Here is a 17179-nt window from a genome sequence, read left to right on the forward strand (position 1 = left end):
TACATTTCATATTTATATAAATAACAAATATATACATATTTTTTTATGCAATATTTTTCATTTTAACATATATTCTAATATCTTTTAAGAGATATATCTTTTAAATTTCGTATCCATAATTTATGGATATAAAATGTGGACACGTACGTATGCATCAAAAACGATTTTAGATTTTATTTATCGAGAAGTGGATATATTTAGCAACGGACGCAAACCACAAACCGAAAAGTGGCTACGTAGTTTCAATTCCTAAAAGTGGATGCAGTGTGCACGGCGCTGCTTTACAGCCTACTAAAAGCGCCAACGAAAATCGCCAGCATGGCCTCTCTCAGGCTTTTCTCTGACCAGAGATAGGGAACAATCGGGAAGTGAAGGAAATGTAACGTTCGTATATTGGCAGCCTGTTGTCAGATTTTCTGTTACTGCGCATGCACGCGCGAAGCGAGAATTCTCGAAGGCAGATGCCACAACATAACCTTCGCGGCCTAACCTAGTCTGTCTACCGACTTGGTTGAGAGACAAGTTTATTTAAATAAAAAAAAGTGTACAAGACTGTACGAGTGCATTGAAGAAGAAAAAGAGATTCGAGTGCCTGAGTAATCATAATTGGACTAAATTGGTTAAAGGCACATTATATATTTACAAAAAAACAACCTAGTCTATCTATCATGCCACGTGTTTGATGATGCGAGTTCGAGATTTGACAGAAGATGTGAAATTACAAAGACAAATATTGATAAAGGAAGGGAAAGAAGAGGAGCTAAAGACTTTTCTCCAAGAAAATCATGAGAATATCGAAGGTCACGTAAGTTAAACGATCTTACAAATTTAGTGGTTTACTGTAAGAACCAAAATTAAACTCTAAAATTAAAATGTCTCGAATAACCGACGCCAAGGAAGTGATCCTGACGAGCGAAATCAGCGGGGAGAGTTGGAGTGCCGCGGTATGGGATCCCCGGAATGGTTCTATGTTGTCGACGTACAAGAACGCGAATGCCGCGCTCGTACATCGCACTCTTCAGCTTCTGAGCGACAGCTACGTTCTGGGCGCCAATGCCACGAAGCCGCGTTTGCACATCTGGCCGCTGAACAGTCCGTCACCCTTGCCCAATGTCCACCTGAACACGCCAGGGAAGGTGAACGCCCTGACTTGCACCTCAAATGGTTCCTACATCATCGCCGCGGTGGACGAACAGCTGTTCATTTGGCAGACCTGCAACGGCAGAATACTGGCGAATCTAGCCAGGCACTATCAGACTGTCAGCTGCCTGGCGATCACGAAGGACGGTTCCCTGTTCGCCAGCGCCGGCGAGGATGGCCTAGTGTTCGTATGGTCTCTCTACAGAGCCTTGAACGATAAACAAGACTGTCCTCCGGTTCACGCCTTCTCCAATCATAACATGCCGATCAGAGATATGCTCTTTGGCTTTGGCGACGCTCGCGCCAGACTGTACACAGCCTCGTTGGACCGAAGGGCCAACATCTACGAACTCGGCAGCGGAGCCCTTCTGGTTTCAATAATCTTCGACGCGCCGCTCACAGCAATCATCGTCGACTCTCGCGAGAGCCAACTCTTCGTGGGCTGCACGACCGGTGACATATTCCAGAGTAATCTGCACGAGCCGCCACGGGGACTCGAGCAGCACGTGGAAAAGGACGAGAAGGATGCCGTGTTCAGAGCTCACAAGTCCCAAGTCACCGCCCTGTCGGTATCCGTAGACTGTTCTACTCTTCTGTCTGGATCGACCGATGGAGCCGTCCACATTTGGGATATCGTCAGCCGACAGGTGCTCAGAACGATTGAACATAAAGGGCCGGTTACCGCCGCATTTTTCGCGAAAGGATTTGACAATTTTCGCGCCTCCACTCTCGAACCACGCTTGGAAGTGCGGAATCTTCAAAGGACGTCGGAGGTTGATGGCAGAGAATCGAACGACGTTATCGAAGTGATCTCCAGAGGACGAAATCCGGCTGAGATTCTGGACTTTAAATCCTACGTAGGAAATTCTGTTGATTCTTCAGAACGAGAGAAATTGTTAAAACAAATAGCGAATTTGAAAGAAGAGAATCGAAAATTGAGCAAGATTAACGCCAACTTATTTAAGTATAGCGTCAAACATATTTTGCCAAAGACGATAGATGATGAATGATATTAGAGATAATAAAAATTTTATCTATTTTTGAAACAAATTGTGTGAAAAAATTTAATTATAATACCTTACAATATAAAAAAAACATATAGACTAAAAAAAAAAAAAAAAGAAATATAGAGAAAGCCATTAGCTTTCATTTTTTCTTTATAAGAAAAAAATATGTTTTATCTTGTTAAAATATATAACAATCTTTTTACAGATTATAAAAATATAATTATGAAAAAGATTAAAAACATTTTTACATTCGAGAGGCTACATCTTTATACGTAAATTGTTTTATATTTTTCACGAATATGATAAATGCACAAATATTTTGCTGTATTATTCTTGTTTTTTATTATTTTATTATTTCATTTTCTTTCTATTTCTTATTGCTTCTCTTTTTGTTGCGATATTCAAATATTTAGCTTTATCAAGGTCGAATGAGAAAATTTTGTATTTTATCAGAAACTTAATATTGCGAGGTATATTATATTCTTGTAGTGTTATCTGTAAAGGGCGTCACTAATTAGTATATAATTAGACGGGAAAATAATTTCTTTGGCGGATGATCTGGCACCGCCGAATCGAGAGATGACGTGTTATTCTTTATACTTCTCCCTAAAAATAAAATATTACAATATCCTTTTTCTAACGAGACGTAAACTAACTTGTAAGATATAAATGAAAATACTTGAATATTTTGCTATACATCTGAAGAAAAATGTTTTCTCGCAATGTTGATTAAAATATCTGTAAGGACGGTAAAGCGATCTTCGCTTTCTCGTTGGTCTTCACGCGATATACATTTTTTTTTCTTATAAGGAGATATTAAGAAGTATACAATTAATAAAAAATCTGCTTTGAAAATATCAATTACTTCTTTCGCACGAAATAAATTCGTTAAACACATACATTCCGTATTCTTTATCGATATCCCTATACACGTGTACAATTAATTAGATAGCAAGTCAGTTAAATGTTAGCTACGATCTTCATCGAAGCTGCTTTATATTTAAATGAGCTGGTATACGCATACAAATGAAACGCTTCCGAGAACGCTATATATCTGTTACAGATAAATTAATCGCAAGGCAAGATCGAATGCACATTGTCCCTTCGGGCAAGTTAATGAGCCATCGGTTCGTCTGATTTTCAATTACATCCGATGCACCGTGACCATCCGTGAATTCCAATTGTATCGATCGTTCCACATTTTTTTATCTATTTTTATAGGAGAAATTTATTCGACAAGATTCAATAAAAGATTCCACAATTACGTATTCTCTATATTTTCTCTCCGTCACTGCAAATAAAATCTCTCTCTAAATTTTTTTATACATAAATAAAAGGGTCCATTCCATCAGAATTGCTCAGAGAACTTTATTGTACAAGTATATTGAAAAAAAAATTTATATATATATATATATATACCTATATTACAGCATTTACTGGAACGTAAAAAATATATAAATTAAGATAGATCAGTGTTATAAAATTTCGAATCTTTGAGAAACGGCTTTGACAAGTAGTGGGAATCTTTTCTATTCATAGTTTTGATGTTCGACGCAATGCATATCCAGTGTGTAAAAGAGGGAACGACGCGAAAAAAGTATCGCGCGAGCACGTTCATGTTAGGGAGATTATCCTCGCAATGGAAAATCGCACTCGGTGTCCAGAAAATGTCACGCACAATAATGCATCATAATCTGTCGCACGATAATCGCATCACGCGTGTACAAATCTATATTATTATCCAGTATCATTGTAATCGTGGCCTCCTTTTACACCTACGTCAGCATTGACCGAATTACTATAATTGATACCCCCCACATTCTATAGCTAGGAATGTTCAAAAGTGCGTCTGGGGATCAATTTATTTTTTTGATAAATAGAGCTTTCCATCCTGAGGGGTTGCGTAGCACATCGAAATCGACCTTTTCGTGAAAATTAATAATATATATCTCCATACTATACATTGCCTGTATAAAATGATGGTTAATATTTACACTGACATGTCATATAAAAAAAGGAAGCTTTTGAATGAAATATTTAAAATATTATATTGAGAAAAAGAGAAGATATCATGTAAAAAGCAGCTCATTTTTTTATAGAAAAATATCTATAATAAAATATATTTTTTTATTTGACGACATATTAAATCGATATAATTTTCATGGTTAAATGAATAAAATTGATTTACATTAAAATCGCCGATAATATTTATCGACATTATTTCGCCAAGATCGTTTTTGGCCGACAATATATGTATATATTTATGAATATACAAATGTTTGTATCTTTATAATACATTTGATTAATCAAGTAACTCATTTTCATAAGAGAATATAATGTCAATTAAAATCTGTGAAAATTTTGTTCTTAATTTGTAGCAAATCATAAATTCATGATAACTTATCTTAGATTTTTTTTTTATAAATTAACGTTAGATTAGAACTTTAATTTTTGATTCGAAAAATATCTAGATCGTTATGCAGATCGCGGAAAATATATCACATCACAAGTGGGGGCGAGAAACGAGTCGGAGGCTGTACGATAAGGGGGTTGAACCCCTCTTGGGGCGGCAATTTCATGATCGGGTGGAGTGGCGCAACCCTGGTGGAGGCGCAAGGTATAAAATCGGATGTCGGGTAACAGGAGGCATTCAGTGTCAGTGCGATTCTAAGCTTCGCAGCATCACTATTTAAAATTTTGATCATCCGTGTCATAAAAATGCAGGACAACCGATTTTTCACATATCTCATAGTACTTCTGGTATTTTCTACTTCTCTCAATCGTAAGTCAATATTACGAGATTTATATAAGTTTTAAAGGATTTTCTCTTTCTTAATCTTCAGTCATTAACAGAGAGTCGTTCTTATCAATCCTTGTAAGTTTAATCAAAGGACAAGCAAATTTCAGCCTGATTTATGATTGTCAAATTTATTGCCTTGATAAGTTTTAATTTTCTGCTATATACAGAGTGTCCGGTAACTAACGGATCAATGATTAAGGGCGGATTCTCTGGCCAATTTGGAGACGATTTTTCCTTAGCAAAAATGTTGAGAAGTCAATAATTTTCGAGTTATAAGCGATTGAAAAAAATGGGTTTTTTGAAAACTAAACGTTTTGGAGTTAAAAGTCTAACATAATTACATTTTTCAGTTAATTTCAGGTAGAGTTTACTATAATAAAATTTTAATTTGAGGCTTACAATTAGTTATAAAGATACATAATGACAAATATTGGAAAGTTATAAAAAATGATGACTTTTTTTCGACATTTTCACTGAGGAAAAATCGTTCCCAAATTGACCAAAGAATCCATTTGTAATTGTTGGTCCGTTAGTTACCGGACATCCTGTATAATTTAAAATTGAAGCGTGTTGAATTAAAAAAATGATTTAAATTGGATGTAAATTTTTATTTTTTTAATTGATTTTTTTCTACTTAAATATATAAATATTTAAATATTCGAATATTTAAAATTTAAATTTGAGGCTTAATTAAAAAATAAATGAAAAGAAAAAGAGAAATCGAGAGAATTATATTATGTTTGATATATGAAGATGCTTGATTAAATTGTTTACTAAAAATCGATATAATGGAAATAATAAATATCACGAGTGATAAGGATTGACACCTAATCTAATATTCAAAGTTACATTTTTTTCATTATCTTGCAACTAAAGCATTAGTTAATTAATTCTCAGCAAGACGAAACTGTAACTTGATGCAACAATTCCCGACACGACGTAAAAATGAAATAGGATAGGGAATTAAGTGCAAAAAAACTGTAGCGGCGCGGAAAAAAAATATTGTTATTAGATTCCCGCAGGAAATTGTTGAGCGTCACGAGTGCGAGTGTAAATTAAATTGTTAAGGATTATAATGTCCAACCTCTGATGAAAAAACGTCGACGACATCCTATTTATTTTTCAGTTGCCAGATGCTCGGTCGGCCAGCAGTTTGAATCCGCCAGAGGCAAGAAACTCTCGCATGAGTGTCGCATATTTTCATAACTTTTATGTGGCATTTTTCATATATATTATACACTTTTACATTATATGCCTAATTTTATATAAAAGTTTTATGTCCAAGTATACAATATACATATATATATATGTTATGATTGTGGTGAAAGATGACAATCTTTTAAATGTTTTCTTTAAATTTATTTTACACGTCTCTTGCGACTTCTCGTGCTTTAGTTACTGATTGCAAATATATATCTTTAAAATTTTATTATGGCTTAGCAATATAGTTTTTATTTAAATAAATTAATATGAGTTTATTGAAACTTTTAGTAAAATTTAATAAACTTTTAATAACAAAATGTAGATGTGTTTTTTTATCCATGTTTTTCGACAGTTATTATGCTTCAATATTTTTCTACATATATAATTTTGTGTGTGTATGTGTATACCCGTTATATAAATTATTATATAGTTTTCAAATGGACTTTATAACACATGTGTAGCAAATAAACACAATATTTAATTTCGATTTATAAATTTTGATTGAAAATAAACGACGGCCGCGGACAGTTTGAATAGGGAAGAGAAGAACATTTAATTTGTTTTGCGGATTGTATGTATTGTATTTGAGATTTATACTTTTTTTAATCGTAATGACTATCTTTTTGATTTCTTGAATTTTTTGTATGTTGTAGCTACTGAAGAAGACCCGAAGTGGGTCGAAACGTTTAGAAATGAATAAATGAGCTTTATGTGAGATCTCATTTCTGTTTATTAATTTTTGTGCATGACATCCGCACAGGCTCCGATTGGCGTCGATATTTCATTTTTATTGTAACACAATAATTCGAGCCGAGTACAAAAGTTTTTATTTTGAAAATAACTTGTCTGAAAAAAAAATTTATAATTATATTTTGTAACTCTCAAGAAGAATGCAGCTCGAATAATTTCAAGCGTACGTCATTTTAATTAGCCATTGTGTCACTCGATGTTTTAGAGGGTCAAAAGTTGAAAGCCAACGATAGGCGATCCGCTGGATTGGTGCCGTATCCTAGGATCGGTCGAAATTCGGAAATATCGAGTTTTTCCAGATCGGAGCGCGCTTTAGGTATAATACAAAGACCTCGAGTCGGACGATCCGATGTGTCGAGCTTGAGCAATTTGCATCGTTTTCACGACTTATCGTCCGATGCTGACATCGAGTTCTATTCTGTTGACATGGATCCTGATGCTGTCTTAAATTCTGATTACGAAGGTTTGAATAACTTCCTAAAAGTAATAAATATATTAACAAAATTATAAAAAAATATATCCAACTTTTAATATAAACTAGTGGATAAATAAAAATTATCGGATGTTATAGAAATAAATAATTTTAAAAATAAAAATATTGCTGCCAAATATTCTAGCATCCAAACATTTTCATATGGAGACGCAACATAGTACAAACATTTCATGTATCACTTTTGGAATCAATATCCGGTCTTGTTATTAATTAAAGCAGCTTTTATCGGATTGAGTAAAATCTATCGAAAAATACGAACAGACTGTATTAATGAATTAATATGAAACAATATAGTATTATATATGGCATACGTTTGTAGCTTTTAACGAGTCAGTATATTTATCAGGCCTTGTTACACCTTTCTCAGGATCTCGTTTATTACGTTTAAACAAATTCCAATAAAACGTATATAAATATTATGCATTTTTGTCTACATATGTACTATATCTTGGGTCATTAACTGTATTTTTTTTTTATCGTAGAATACGCAAACAAACCGATAGCGCTTAAATATGCTGACAAGCTGCAAAAAGACGGTTCCTGGTTATTACCTGATCATATTTATGGATATAAAGATCTTCACTTTGCGCAAAAGATGAATGACCCTCGACTTTATTACTCTATTTTGCGAGGTATGTATAATAAAATATATTTTTTTATTTTGCATTATAAACATGAATAGATTTAGATTAACTTACGTCAGATTGTGATTTATTTTTTATGCAGTTTGTGATTTAAAATCATGTAAATAATCAATTGTTTGTTAAATTGATTTTGTTAAAATTGAAATATTGAAAACGTTTTTATTTCATGTCCAACACAATACGATATTGAAAATTCATTATATAAAGAGTATTAATGAATAAATCGCGATAATGAGTACCGACATCTTATTATAGAAAGTATTGATCATATTATTTTCGCTAAATTAAATATTCTCTCAGAATATAATCTTGTCATGAATGTTTAATTTAGATATCGACTGTCACATTCATTCTTTGATTGACATTAGTCGATTTTCTATGAAGAAACGAAGAGTCGTGCGAATGGCTCTACTTTATTATTAATCTTTACATGAGAGCGGTTTAAGACAGTCTTTCCCGCAATATCTCGATCGATGTCTTTTTCCAGATTCTCGAAATACTCAAGGCCAAGGAGGATATACTCCAAGATTAGGTCGTGAAAATGAACACGACGCCGGGAATTTCCCGTAACTTATTCACGCTCCGATCACCTGCCTCGCAAACTTAGCGGATTGTTAATTGAAAGGAAAGAAGAGGAACTTACTATCACAAAAGACGTCATTATAGGCACGTAACGTGTGATGCTTTCGATCGTTTCCTCATTTGCATCGGTGACCCACTTTATCCTTGCACTTTGTACGCAAGTTATGCGCAACACAATACATAATCTGCATTTAAATATTGCAATTTATAATCTTACACGCAATCCTCGCCTTGTGTCATCACGAATAATAATTTTCTGATAAAGCGGTCTGATTTAGGAGCGATTCGGCGGATGTAATTTTGCATGGATTTTTACTGCAAAATAATTTAATTTGATGTTCATTTATATATATATATATATATATATATATATATATATATATATATGATGATGATGAATATAAAACGATGAAGAAAAGAATGGAAATAAAAAAGTTTAGTTCATATTACGCTAACTAAGCTAAATATAGTGTGACTTGTTTTTCATAATATATTTCTGACAAATTCCAACTGAAAATGTGCGTTTTCGCATTTTTTAATTATTTGATTACATATAACAATTTGTACAAATAGATCCTATTACTAACAATATAGTTAAACTTTGATACGATATTTTTAATACATAATACATAGAAAGCCGTAACCGATTAGAGGTAGAATTTTTTTAGAAAAAAAAAATAATCCGTACAGCTTTTTGTTTTATTTTTTAGCATATAAATTGGGTACAGAAAAACGATACTATATGTTGTTTCAACTTTTCAATGCCAAATATCTCTCTTGACTTTTTCGTTTATAAAATGTGACTTATATGCCAATGTGTGAATGTTATAATCCAACTTTCTCTCTCTCTCTCTCTCTCTCTCTCTCTCTCTCTGTAAACATAAACATATACGATATGATACATCGTTTTTTGAGAGTGCATAACGAACGCAATAAGACAATACACAACAGTGACACGATGTATGTAAAATTCAATGATTTTATTAATTGACAAAGTGTTCATAATGAATATTATTCATGTATATAACGCGTCGGCGTGCGCGCGCAATTTGCAACGACCGGATCCACGCATGTACATACACGAATGTTGTAATGTAATGTAATAACAAATATGTACACACGTAGAGAGTACATAACAAACTAGTGATACACTTTGGAGAATGAATGGGAGGAAGATAATGTGTGAGATGTGCGCGGCGCGTTTGGCTCGCGCTAGCCCAAAAGTCCTTCGTCCGAAGAAATAGTAGTCGTGAAATATGTACAAACGTCGCGCCTCTCGCTTCGGATTATTTAGCGGAGGCTACAGAAGAGATATTTTGTTTTATAGATCTAAAGTTCTCTCTCACGCACTCGTTCACCACACACACACACACACGCACACACGCACACGCACACGCAAATACGCATTCATTGTGGGCGCAAACGGCCGCTGGCCGGACAAGCGGGCAAGGCGGGCAGACAAGCATAGACAAACAGATATTCGGTAAGTGTCCGGCAGTCATGGCCGATATCGAACCCCCTCGATCGAATGCTCCGTATATTAATCTCGGTAACGCGCACGGCTCGCGCGATATCGATTTCCTTTCGGTGTCCTCTACCCGCATACCGATTCGCCGGACTCATGTCGAAGGGAAGAACGACTTGGACCGCACTCGCGGGAAATGTCTAATCGCGACTAACATTCACGTCGTCTTCCCAAGGGGTGTATCCGGCTATCCGTCGATGATTACTTATTCGTGAGATCTCCCAGAAATGTTCGTCGAAATTGTCACATCGACATGCGTTAACCTGCGTCTCCCATCGATCTTTTACACTTTCTTCCTTTTCTCAAGGTGATGAAGTTCTCGAGGAAAATCGTCTAAATGAACTACGCCCATCTATTAGTGTCTAAACATAGTATAAAAATTCAAAAAGCTTTGAAGCTGTTTAAGGAATATCAAAGATATCTTCGTGTGTTTTTGAATCGTTTAAATTGTCCGAGAGAAGAAAAAAAAATGGTTTTCCAGATCGTTAGATGAATTTTGTTCGGCCTTTTATAATAAGCGATACACACACAATAGTCGAGTCTGCTATCGATAAAAATTGTTTAATTGCTGAAAATAACTTATCTTGATAAACAAACGCTAGTTAAAAATTTTGATTCGATAAGTGGCAGTCTAGAGTTGCGATCAATATTGTTACAACGCCAAGTCTCTCCTTGGCGATCACACGATGATTCGGCGAGCATACGATGCTAGAATGAAAGTTCTTTGATACAAATAATGTGACGCGTGTCATTGTCAAATTAGCGACTGGCTGACACAAAGGATGATTCGTTGCGTTCCCCATCGAGGATCGTACACGGATCACTCGTTCGAAGCGCGCGCATGCGTTCTCAAGGGAAGTCAGTCTTTGAACGACTCCTATGATACACAGTCAATATTCCCGCGCGCTAATTGTTGTCACATCTAATAACGTCCGGCCGATAATGGACACTCCGCAGTATATCGGGGGAAACGTTATTAGCGGAATATTATCGATTACGAAATTGGTATGCGCGACAATATGTATAACGATAGGAGAGGAGATGAGCCGCGGATTCCCTTTAGAGAGAAACGAATTCGTGCGGGGGTTGAATGATCCGGGGCGGCGGTGGCGGCGACAATCGCAGGTCTATGTCCGTCAACGAGAACGCGGAACTGCCGTTCGCTGTGATACGGGGTCCCATGTTATCGTAGGGCGAACCGGTGCCGGCAACCTCGGCGGAACGCAAGGCCCGGCGCGGTAGCGTGGCAAAGCTGGAAACGTTGACAGCCGCGGACGGTATCTTGCCGCCCGCACAGCTGGCTGTGACGGCCGCCCCGGCGCCGCTGACCGCATGGACGGGGATGTCTAAGAGATCCGGGTAGCAGCGCTCCGACGACGCGTCCTGCGGCAGCGACACGGAGATGAAGATGTTGCCGAAGATCCCGGCCGGAAGGACGCCGCTGGTGAATTCAGGCGGCGGGGGCGGAAATACGTTGGCCGCGGCGGCGGCGGTGCACGAAACCGCGCGAATCGCGTTCACCGCGCTTTCCGCGGGTCGCAACCGCTCGACGGTCACGGTGGCCGCGGCCATGGGGTCGCAAATGGAGCCACGCTCGGCTAATTCGAGGTCACCGGTGCTACAGGCCTCGTCGAGGCTGCCATGGCCGCTGCCGCGCTCGTTGCTGTTGCCGGGCGTCGTGGTCGTGGTGACGGAGAGGTCTAGAAGTTTCTTCTCCTGATCGCCGAAGCTGCTGCTGCTCTGCAGCTTCATCTTCTCGCGCTTCCGGTGCCGCCGACCGCCGCTGCACAGGCAAAGAGCCAGGAGAACGGCCGAAATGGAAGCGCACGCGGCTGCCGCGCCACCGCCGGCCAGGCTCACCCAGAGGAGCCAGTTGTCGCTCTGAGAGAGAGTCGGGGCCGTGTAGACGCGGGGTATAGCTATGCTGACCGTGCCCCGGGCGACGCCAGCGATGTTCTTCGCGACACAGGTGTACTCGCCTGCCTCGCTGTCGCTGGCGTTGTAAACCGTCAGGTTGCTCCATCGATCCGGGACGGTTCTGGACAACGCGGATTTGGAAGACGCACTGACCTCGGACGTCGTGTAGACGACGAGAGGCCCGGTGTATAATTGATCGGTCGATTTAGTCGCGTTAACCGGACCGCCATTCAGCTGCCACCAGACTTCCGGCTCGGGATCGCCGGACGCCAAACAAGCTAGGCTGAGATTGCCGTTGGTTTCCTCCTGTGCGCTACTCGCTACAACAGACACTTCCGGCTCGCAGGCGAACTCGACGGGCTTGACGTCTTCCCACCTACGACCCTCTAATTTCGACGGACCCGTGCAGATCTGTGGAACGGAGTACAACTTGCTGGGGGCTTCGGGAATGAGCCAGATGCGAAAATCTCGCAATCTGCAGTCGCATTTCCACCTATTGCCGTCCAGCGTCACGGTTTTCAATCGGGACAGATTGGATATCACCGAGGCCTCCAGATACTCCAGCTGATTGCCGTCCAGCTTTAGGAACTCCAAGCCGCTCAATCGGGCGAAGGCCTGTCCGTGTACTTCGGTCAAGGAGCACTTTTCCAGTTCTAAATTCCGCAGATGCTGGAGCACGGGAAATTGTAGATTACGCAGAGTACCGAGCGGATTTCCGCTGAGTATCAGAATACGCAGCCGCTCGTTCCCGAGGAACGTGTCCGGCTCCAGAGTCGCCACGTGATTGTTCGACAGATCGATCTCGACAAGTATCCTCATGTCCTTGAAGGAGTCCGCGTGGATCTTGTGAATGCCGGCCTTGCGCAGGAAGACCCGTTGCAGATTCACCAGGCCGGCCAGCTTGAACACCTCCGCCTGCAACGCGGGTATCATGTTCCCGGACAAATCGAGGACCTGCATGTCCGGGTCGAGGGACGCCGGCAACGATGTCAGGCCGGCGTCCCCACACAGAGCGGATTTCTTGCCGGAGGTCCACTTGCATCGGCATACCGCGGGGCAGTCGGTCCAATCCGGGAAGGCGACCGCTCGTGACAGTAAGGCGAAACACCCCGTCAGGAGGAAGAGGGCGAGTAGTATGTGCCCTCCTAGAGGGTGAGGCCTTGTCACTAACATAACACCGGTCCTTTTATCGGTGCTCTCTTCCGAGGTCCGCTGACCCCTTCTCTCGTTTCCGGGGGGCGAGAAACAGGTCGATTCCACCGCAACAGACGATGACACTTCTCCGTTTCACCGGCGAGCTGCGGAATAAAGGCCATGCGTCAGCATCTCCTCTCGTAATCGATTGTTTGTGTACTCGATATTTTGCGGTCGCCGCGGTGTCTCATCAAAGATTTGCGCTCGCGACCGATTTATCGTCGCTGGTCCGACATTGGCCGTCGTTTTGGGAGGCGTTCGAATGAAAAGAAAAAAAAAAAAAAAAAAAAACGAGGCGAGTACGAACCGAGCAGCAGTCTCTATCGTTACCGGAAAATAGGAATTTAATATAGGCGGAAGAATAGGATGTTGGCGTATAAAAGGACGGTCGCGCATAAAAGAAGAAATATTACATTGCTGAAATAACAGATAGCTCGCGACAGACTAGTGGAGAACCGTTTTTGTGCTAATACGAAACGATCGTACGTCACATCAGTCTCCGATTTCTAATAAGTCTATGATAAACGAGTTTTACATGTAATTTTACATATTTGTCTAAAGTAAAAATTCTTGTGCCTCTTTTCATAAAATGCAATTGTTCAAGACAGTACGATGAAGCGCGACGGAATAAGCGAAAGAAAGACAATAAGATAAAATAATTCTCAGGGGCGAGAGAAGTTTTTTTTCTTATTCTTACTCGTTTATGGTCGCCTAAGCGTGCCGTCCGCGACACTGAATAAGGCCGTCATGCTCGCGTGGACGCTTCCATTGTCTCTTGTCAGGAGTTTTCATTTCGCAGACCTGGCCTGTCGTCGTAGCGGCGGCATTGTCAGCGGATTCTCAGATCTCATTCTGATTAAACGAGCGCCATAAGCGCGCCCGTATCAGTTTAAATCAGATCCAGCCAGTCACTTTTTTTATGTCTGCGGCGACGATTTAATCTGGAAAAATTACGAGTTTTATATAAGTTACAATGTTTTCAATGTCATCTCGCCGAGGCACATCGCGATGCAGAAGCACTTACTCGAGTACCAGGGGGATGAATCGGATTCCTCCGATTGCGCAGTGCCGTTATGATATGCAGTTCGTAACGAGTACGAGTAACTTCGATCGAATCACGATGTGGAACCGATCAGAAAGGAACAGCGCGTGACAAAGTATCGATTATGTCACCGATATGAATTTTAAATCCCCGCCTCGACGCTCCTCGCGCTCGACGTATTAATCGACGAGGAAATATGCCTGTCTCGCCATATTATAATCGCTGAGTTCGCTAACCGTGCTACCAACTCCCTCCCCGTCGTCGTCGTCGTCGTCGTTATCGTCGTCGTCGTTGGCGCGAGCCGTAATCCACACCAGGGGCGGCTTATCACACTTATCATAAATTAATCGCGAGCCCGACGAGGAACCCGGAAGAGTTCGCGGGATCGCGATTAACTCTCTCATGGAGTACAAGCGTCGAGTTACGGCCAAGAGTAGGTCGGTGTCGCCTTTCGTTTGGCTTTCGCAGGCGCGAACACGACGACACGGTTGCGGCGTAATTGAGTTGAGGGAAAGTTTTCCCGTCGAATTTGCAGGCAGTGACGATAGTTTCGGTCCGCGTAGCTCGCGTAGTTGTTGGCAAAACGCGATCCCTCGCGCGCGAATCAACGCGGCGTCGAACTTTTTTTACTCCAAGTCTCCTCGGCACTCTTCCCCTCTCTTCTACCCCGACCCCGTTGACCGATCCTGACCTGACAAGCGTGACATCGGTCGACGGCCATCAACCGCGCAGACCCTCATCAGTTTACCTCGCGTCACGTCGTCTGATAAACTCGAATTAGCGCACGTAACGGAGCGAAAAAGATTCCCGCGGACGCGCTTTTAACCAATCACAGGACCGCTTACAGCCTCCCTTCGACCTTAAAGACGAGCGTACACTGAGCCTGTCGCTCCCGCGATAATTTCATCTACTGCGTATCGCGCACTCTTCTCCTTCTCGAGCTTCAGAATCTTCGTTGAAAGACGGAACTTCACCACTGACGATCGCGTACGAAGAGATTAATCGGAACGAATGACCTTCGCGCACTTCAGAAATGTCTTCAACGTCGAAAACCAGTGAGAGGAAACGCGCTCTCTCGTTCCTTCCTCCCTCCGAAATGAACGACGTAATGTCACTACGCACTGTCACTTGTCGCACCTCTCTTCCCGTACTCTTTGTCGTCCGTGCTCGCCCTCACGAGAGGACACCCTCCACTTGGGCCATGAGGTCGTCAACTGGGCATCGACGTCCTCTCTAACACTTTTTTCTACGATCAATCAGTCCCCGTATCGGCGGAACCTCGGCGGGCATCCGTACAAATCGCTCTGCACGAACTCGACCGATGCTGGACCGTACGGAGGACGACACGAAGATCGCGCGGAGTTCGTTCCATTGCCGGAGCACTTCATCGGGTCTCGTTTCGTAGGGAACGGCCTTGGGATTATTATCGAGCGGGACACCGATCTGCGGGTCGACCGATCGACCGAACAACACGCCGGCACCCAAATCCAGGCCGGGTGCTTCGATATAATAATCGTCACTTTTTTTCCCTCTCTGTCTCTTGACGAACGGCCGCGGAGAGCCGCAGATTTGCCGCAGCGGCCACTGGCACGATGGATCTGTATCCGTTTCTCTTTCGCGTGCGCGGCGCCCTCTCCTCTGCACCCTCCACCCCCTGCCCCTTCTCTCGACGGACCTCCTTCGCGATCTCTCTTTCCTCCCTCTCTCTCTCTCTCTCTCTCTTTCCCTCGCCCTGTTCCGTTTACCCTTTCCGGTTTCCTAGCCGTCTGCGGGCAGCACCGTCGAACTCTGAGTAGCGGTTCAATGCTAGTAATATCATCCCATCCCCCTTCTATCTACCTCGTATCTTCCTTCCCGTTTCGCGTCTTCAACATTCTTTGACGAGTCCCTTCTTCGGTGGATCTTGCTCTCGCGCGAGCCGAGGATTCCAACAGGAGGATTGCTCTTCGCGTACAACCGAATCGGTCAGAGCAAGGACTTGGGGCGATGAAAGCGTAACGGCGCGGAATTCACTGGAAGCTGTTAATGGTCTGACTGGTGCAGGCGCAGCTTCCTTCGTTCAAGGAAAATCGATTTTCCCTTCGGTGACGATGCTGAGACCCTACGTCGTTTGATCGTCGAGCGGGAGATTAACCACGCTCGACGGATTCTATGTTATCGACTAGAGACATTCCTGCGAGATACTCACCAGGTTGAAACTTCTACGTTAATCTGACCTATCAGCGGCATCGCTGGCTTTATGCTAAACTTCGAAACAATATCAAAGTATCGATGAGTAACTATTGTTTAGGCAAGAAACATTAGAGAATAGGAGAGAAAGGAGAATCGATGATGGGAGATGATAACAGATACTAATTGGACTTGATAAAGGAACTCAACCAGATTCGCCGAAGTATAGCTTGTTCTCACGTTTCCAAGCGTTTATTGCAAGACAATGCTGTGGTATCGATGGGGCAGCCATTGTTTAGATAACGGATCCCTCAACGATAGGATAGGAAGAATCGAATCCTTCGTAGGATATGAGCGGCTAATTGATGGATGAAGGATGAGTCGAATACTGTGCCGCCGGAAAGCGTGTGTTCTCGTGTGTTCTACGTTTTCAAGCTTTTATTACAAGAATATAGTATAAACTTTTGCTCGATAGCGCGCGCTTCATGGCGCGTGAATTTTTATACATATAATTGCATCTCTCAACCCTTCGCGCAGGCCACGATAGTCATAGCTTTTTTTTCGATAGTGTGTTACCGATATATGTATAATAATAGATCTTATACGATTAGCTTATCTCGTCTAACTTGTGATCTATAGGTATATCTGTTTTTTTTTTCTTCTGGTTTAACTGGAAACATACTTGGCAATTCACGTCTAATAAGTACAACGAA

The 17179-nt window shown here is 41.3% G+C and overlaps 3 protein-coding genes across 4 annotated transcripts; 2 read left to right on the forward strand and 1 right to left on the reverse strand.

Moving 5' to 3' along the window:
- Window positions 1-410: 410 nt before the first annotated feature.
- LOC114944672 (WD repeat-containing protein 18) lies at window positions 411-3046 on the forward strand. Its single transcript, XM_029320688.2, has one exon. The coding sequence runs from the start codon at window positions 873-875 to the stop codon at window positions 2148-2150; it is 1278 nt and encodes a 425-aa protein (XP_029176521.2). The 5' UTR covers window positions 411-872; the 3' UTR covers window positions 2151-3046.
- Window positions 3047-4780: 1734 nt separating this feature from the next.
- LOC114944653 (CAPA peptides) lies at window positions 4781-8815 on the forward strand. Of its 2 annotated transcripts, XM_029320642.1 has the most exons (5): window positions 4781-4929; window positions 6074-6115; window positions 7106-7363; window positions 7876-8025; window positions 8525-8815. In XM_029320642.1, exons 1-5 carry the CDS (start codon window positions 4866-4868, stop codon window positions 8605-8607), a joined length of 597 nt encoding a protein of 198 aa, XP_029176475.1. In that variant the 5' UTR covers window positions 4781-4865; the 3' UTR covers window positions 8608-8815. The 2 variants fall into 2 exon arrangements, with proteins under 2 accessions (XP_029176475.1, XP_029176476.1); XM_029320643.1 differs by lacking the exon at window positions 6074-6115.
- A 482-nt stretch (window positions 8816-9297) lies between these two features.
- On the reverse strand, window positions 9298-16805 carry LOC114944651 (uncharacterized). Its single transcript, XM_029320639.2, has 3 exons — window positions 14280-16805; window positions 13953-14196; window positions 9298-13359 (listed from the first exon to the last, which is right to left on the reverse strand). The coding sequence occupies exon 3, from the start codon at window positions 13232-13234 to the stop codon at window positions 11204-11206; it is 2031 nt and encodes a 676-aa protein (XP_029176472.1). The 5' UTR covers window positions 13235-13359; window positions 13953-14196; window positions 14280-16805; the 3' UTR covers window positions 9298-11203.
- Window positions 16806-17179: the final 374 nt, after the last annotated feature.

This window comes from Nylanderia fulva, unplaced genomic scaffold, assembly GCF_048542155.1.
Source record: "Nylanderia fulva isolate GAGA-0341 unplaced genomic scaffold, ASM4854215v1 Scaffold4, whole genome shotgun sequence".
Taxonomy (NCBI): domain Eukaryota; kingdom Metazoa; phylum Arthropoda; class Insecta; order Hymenoptera; family Formicidae; genus Nylanderia; species Nylanderia fulva.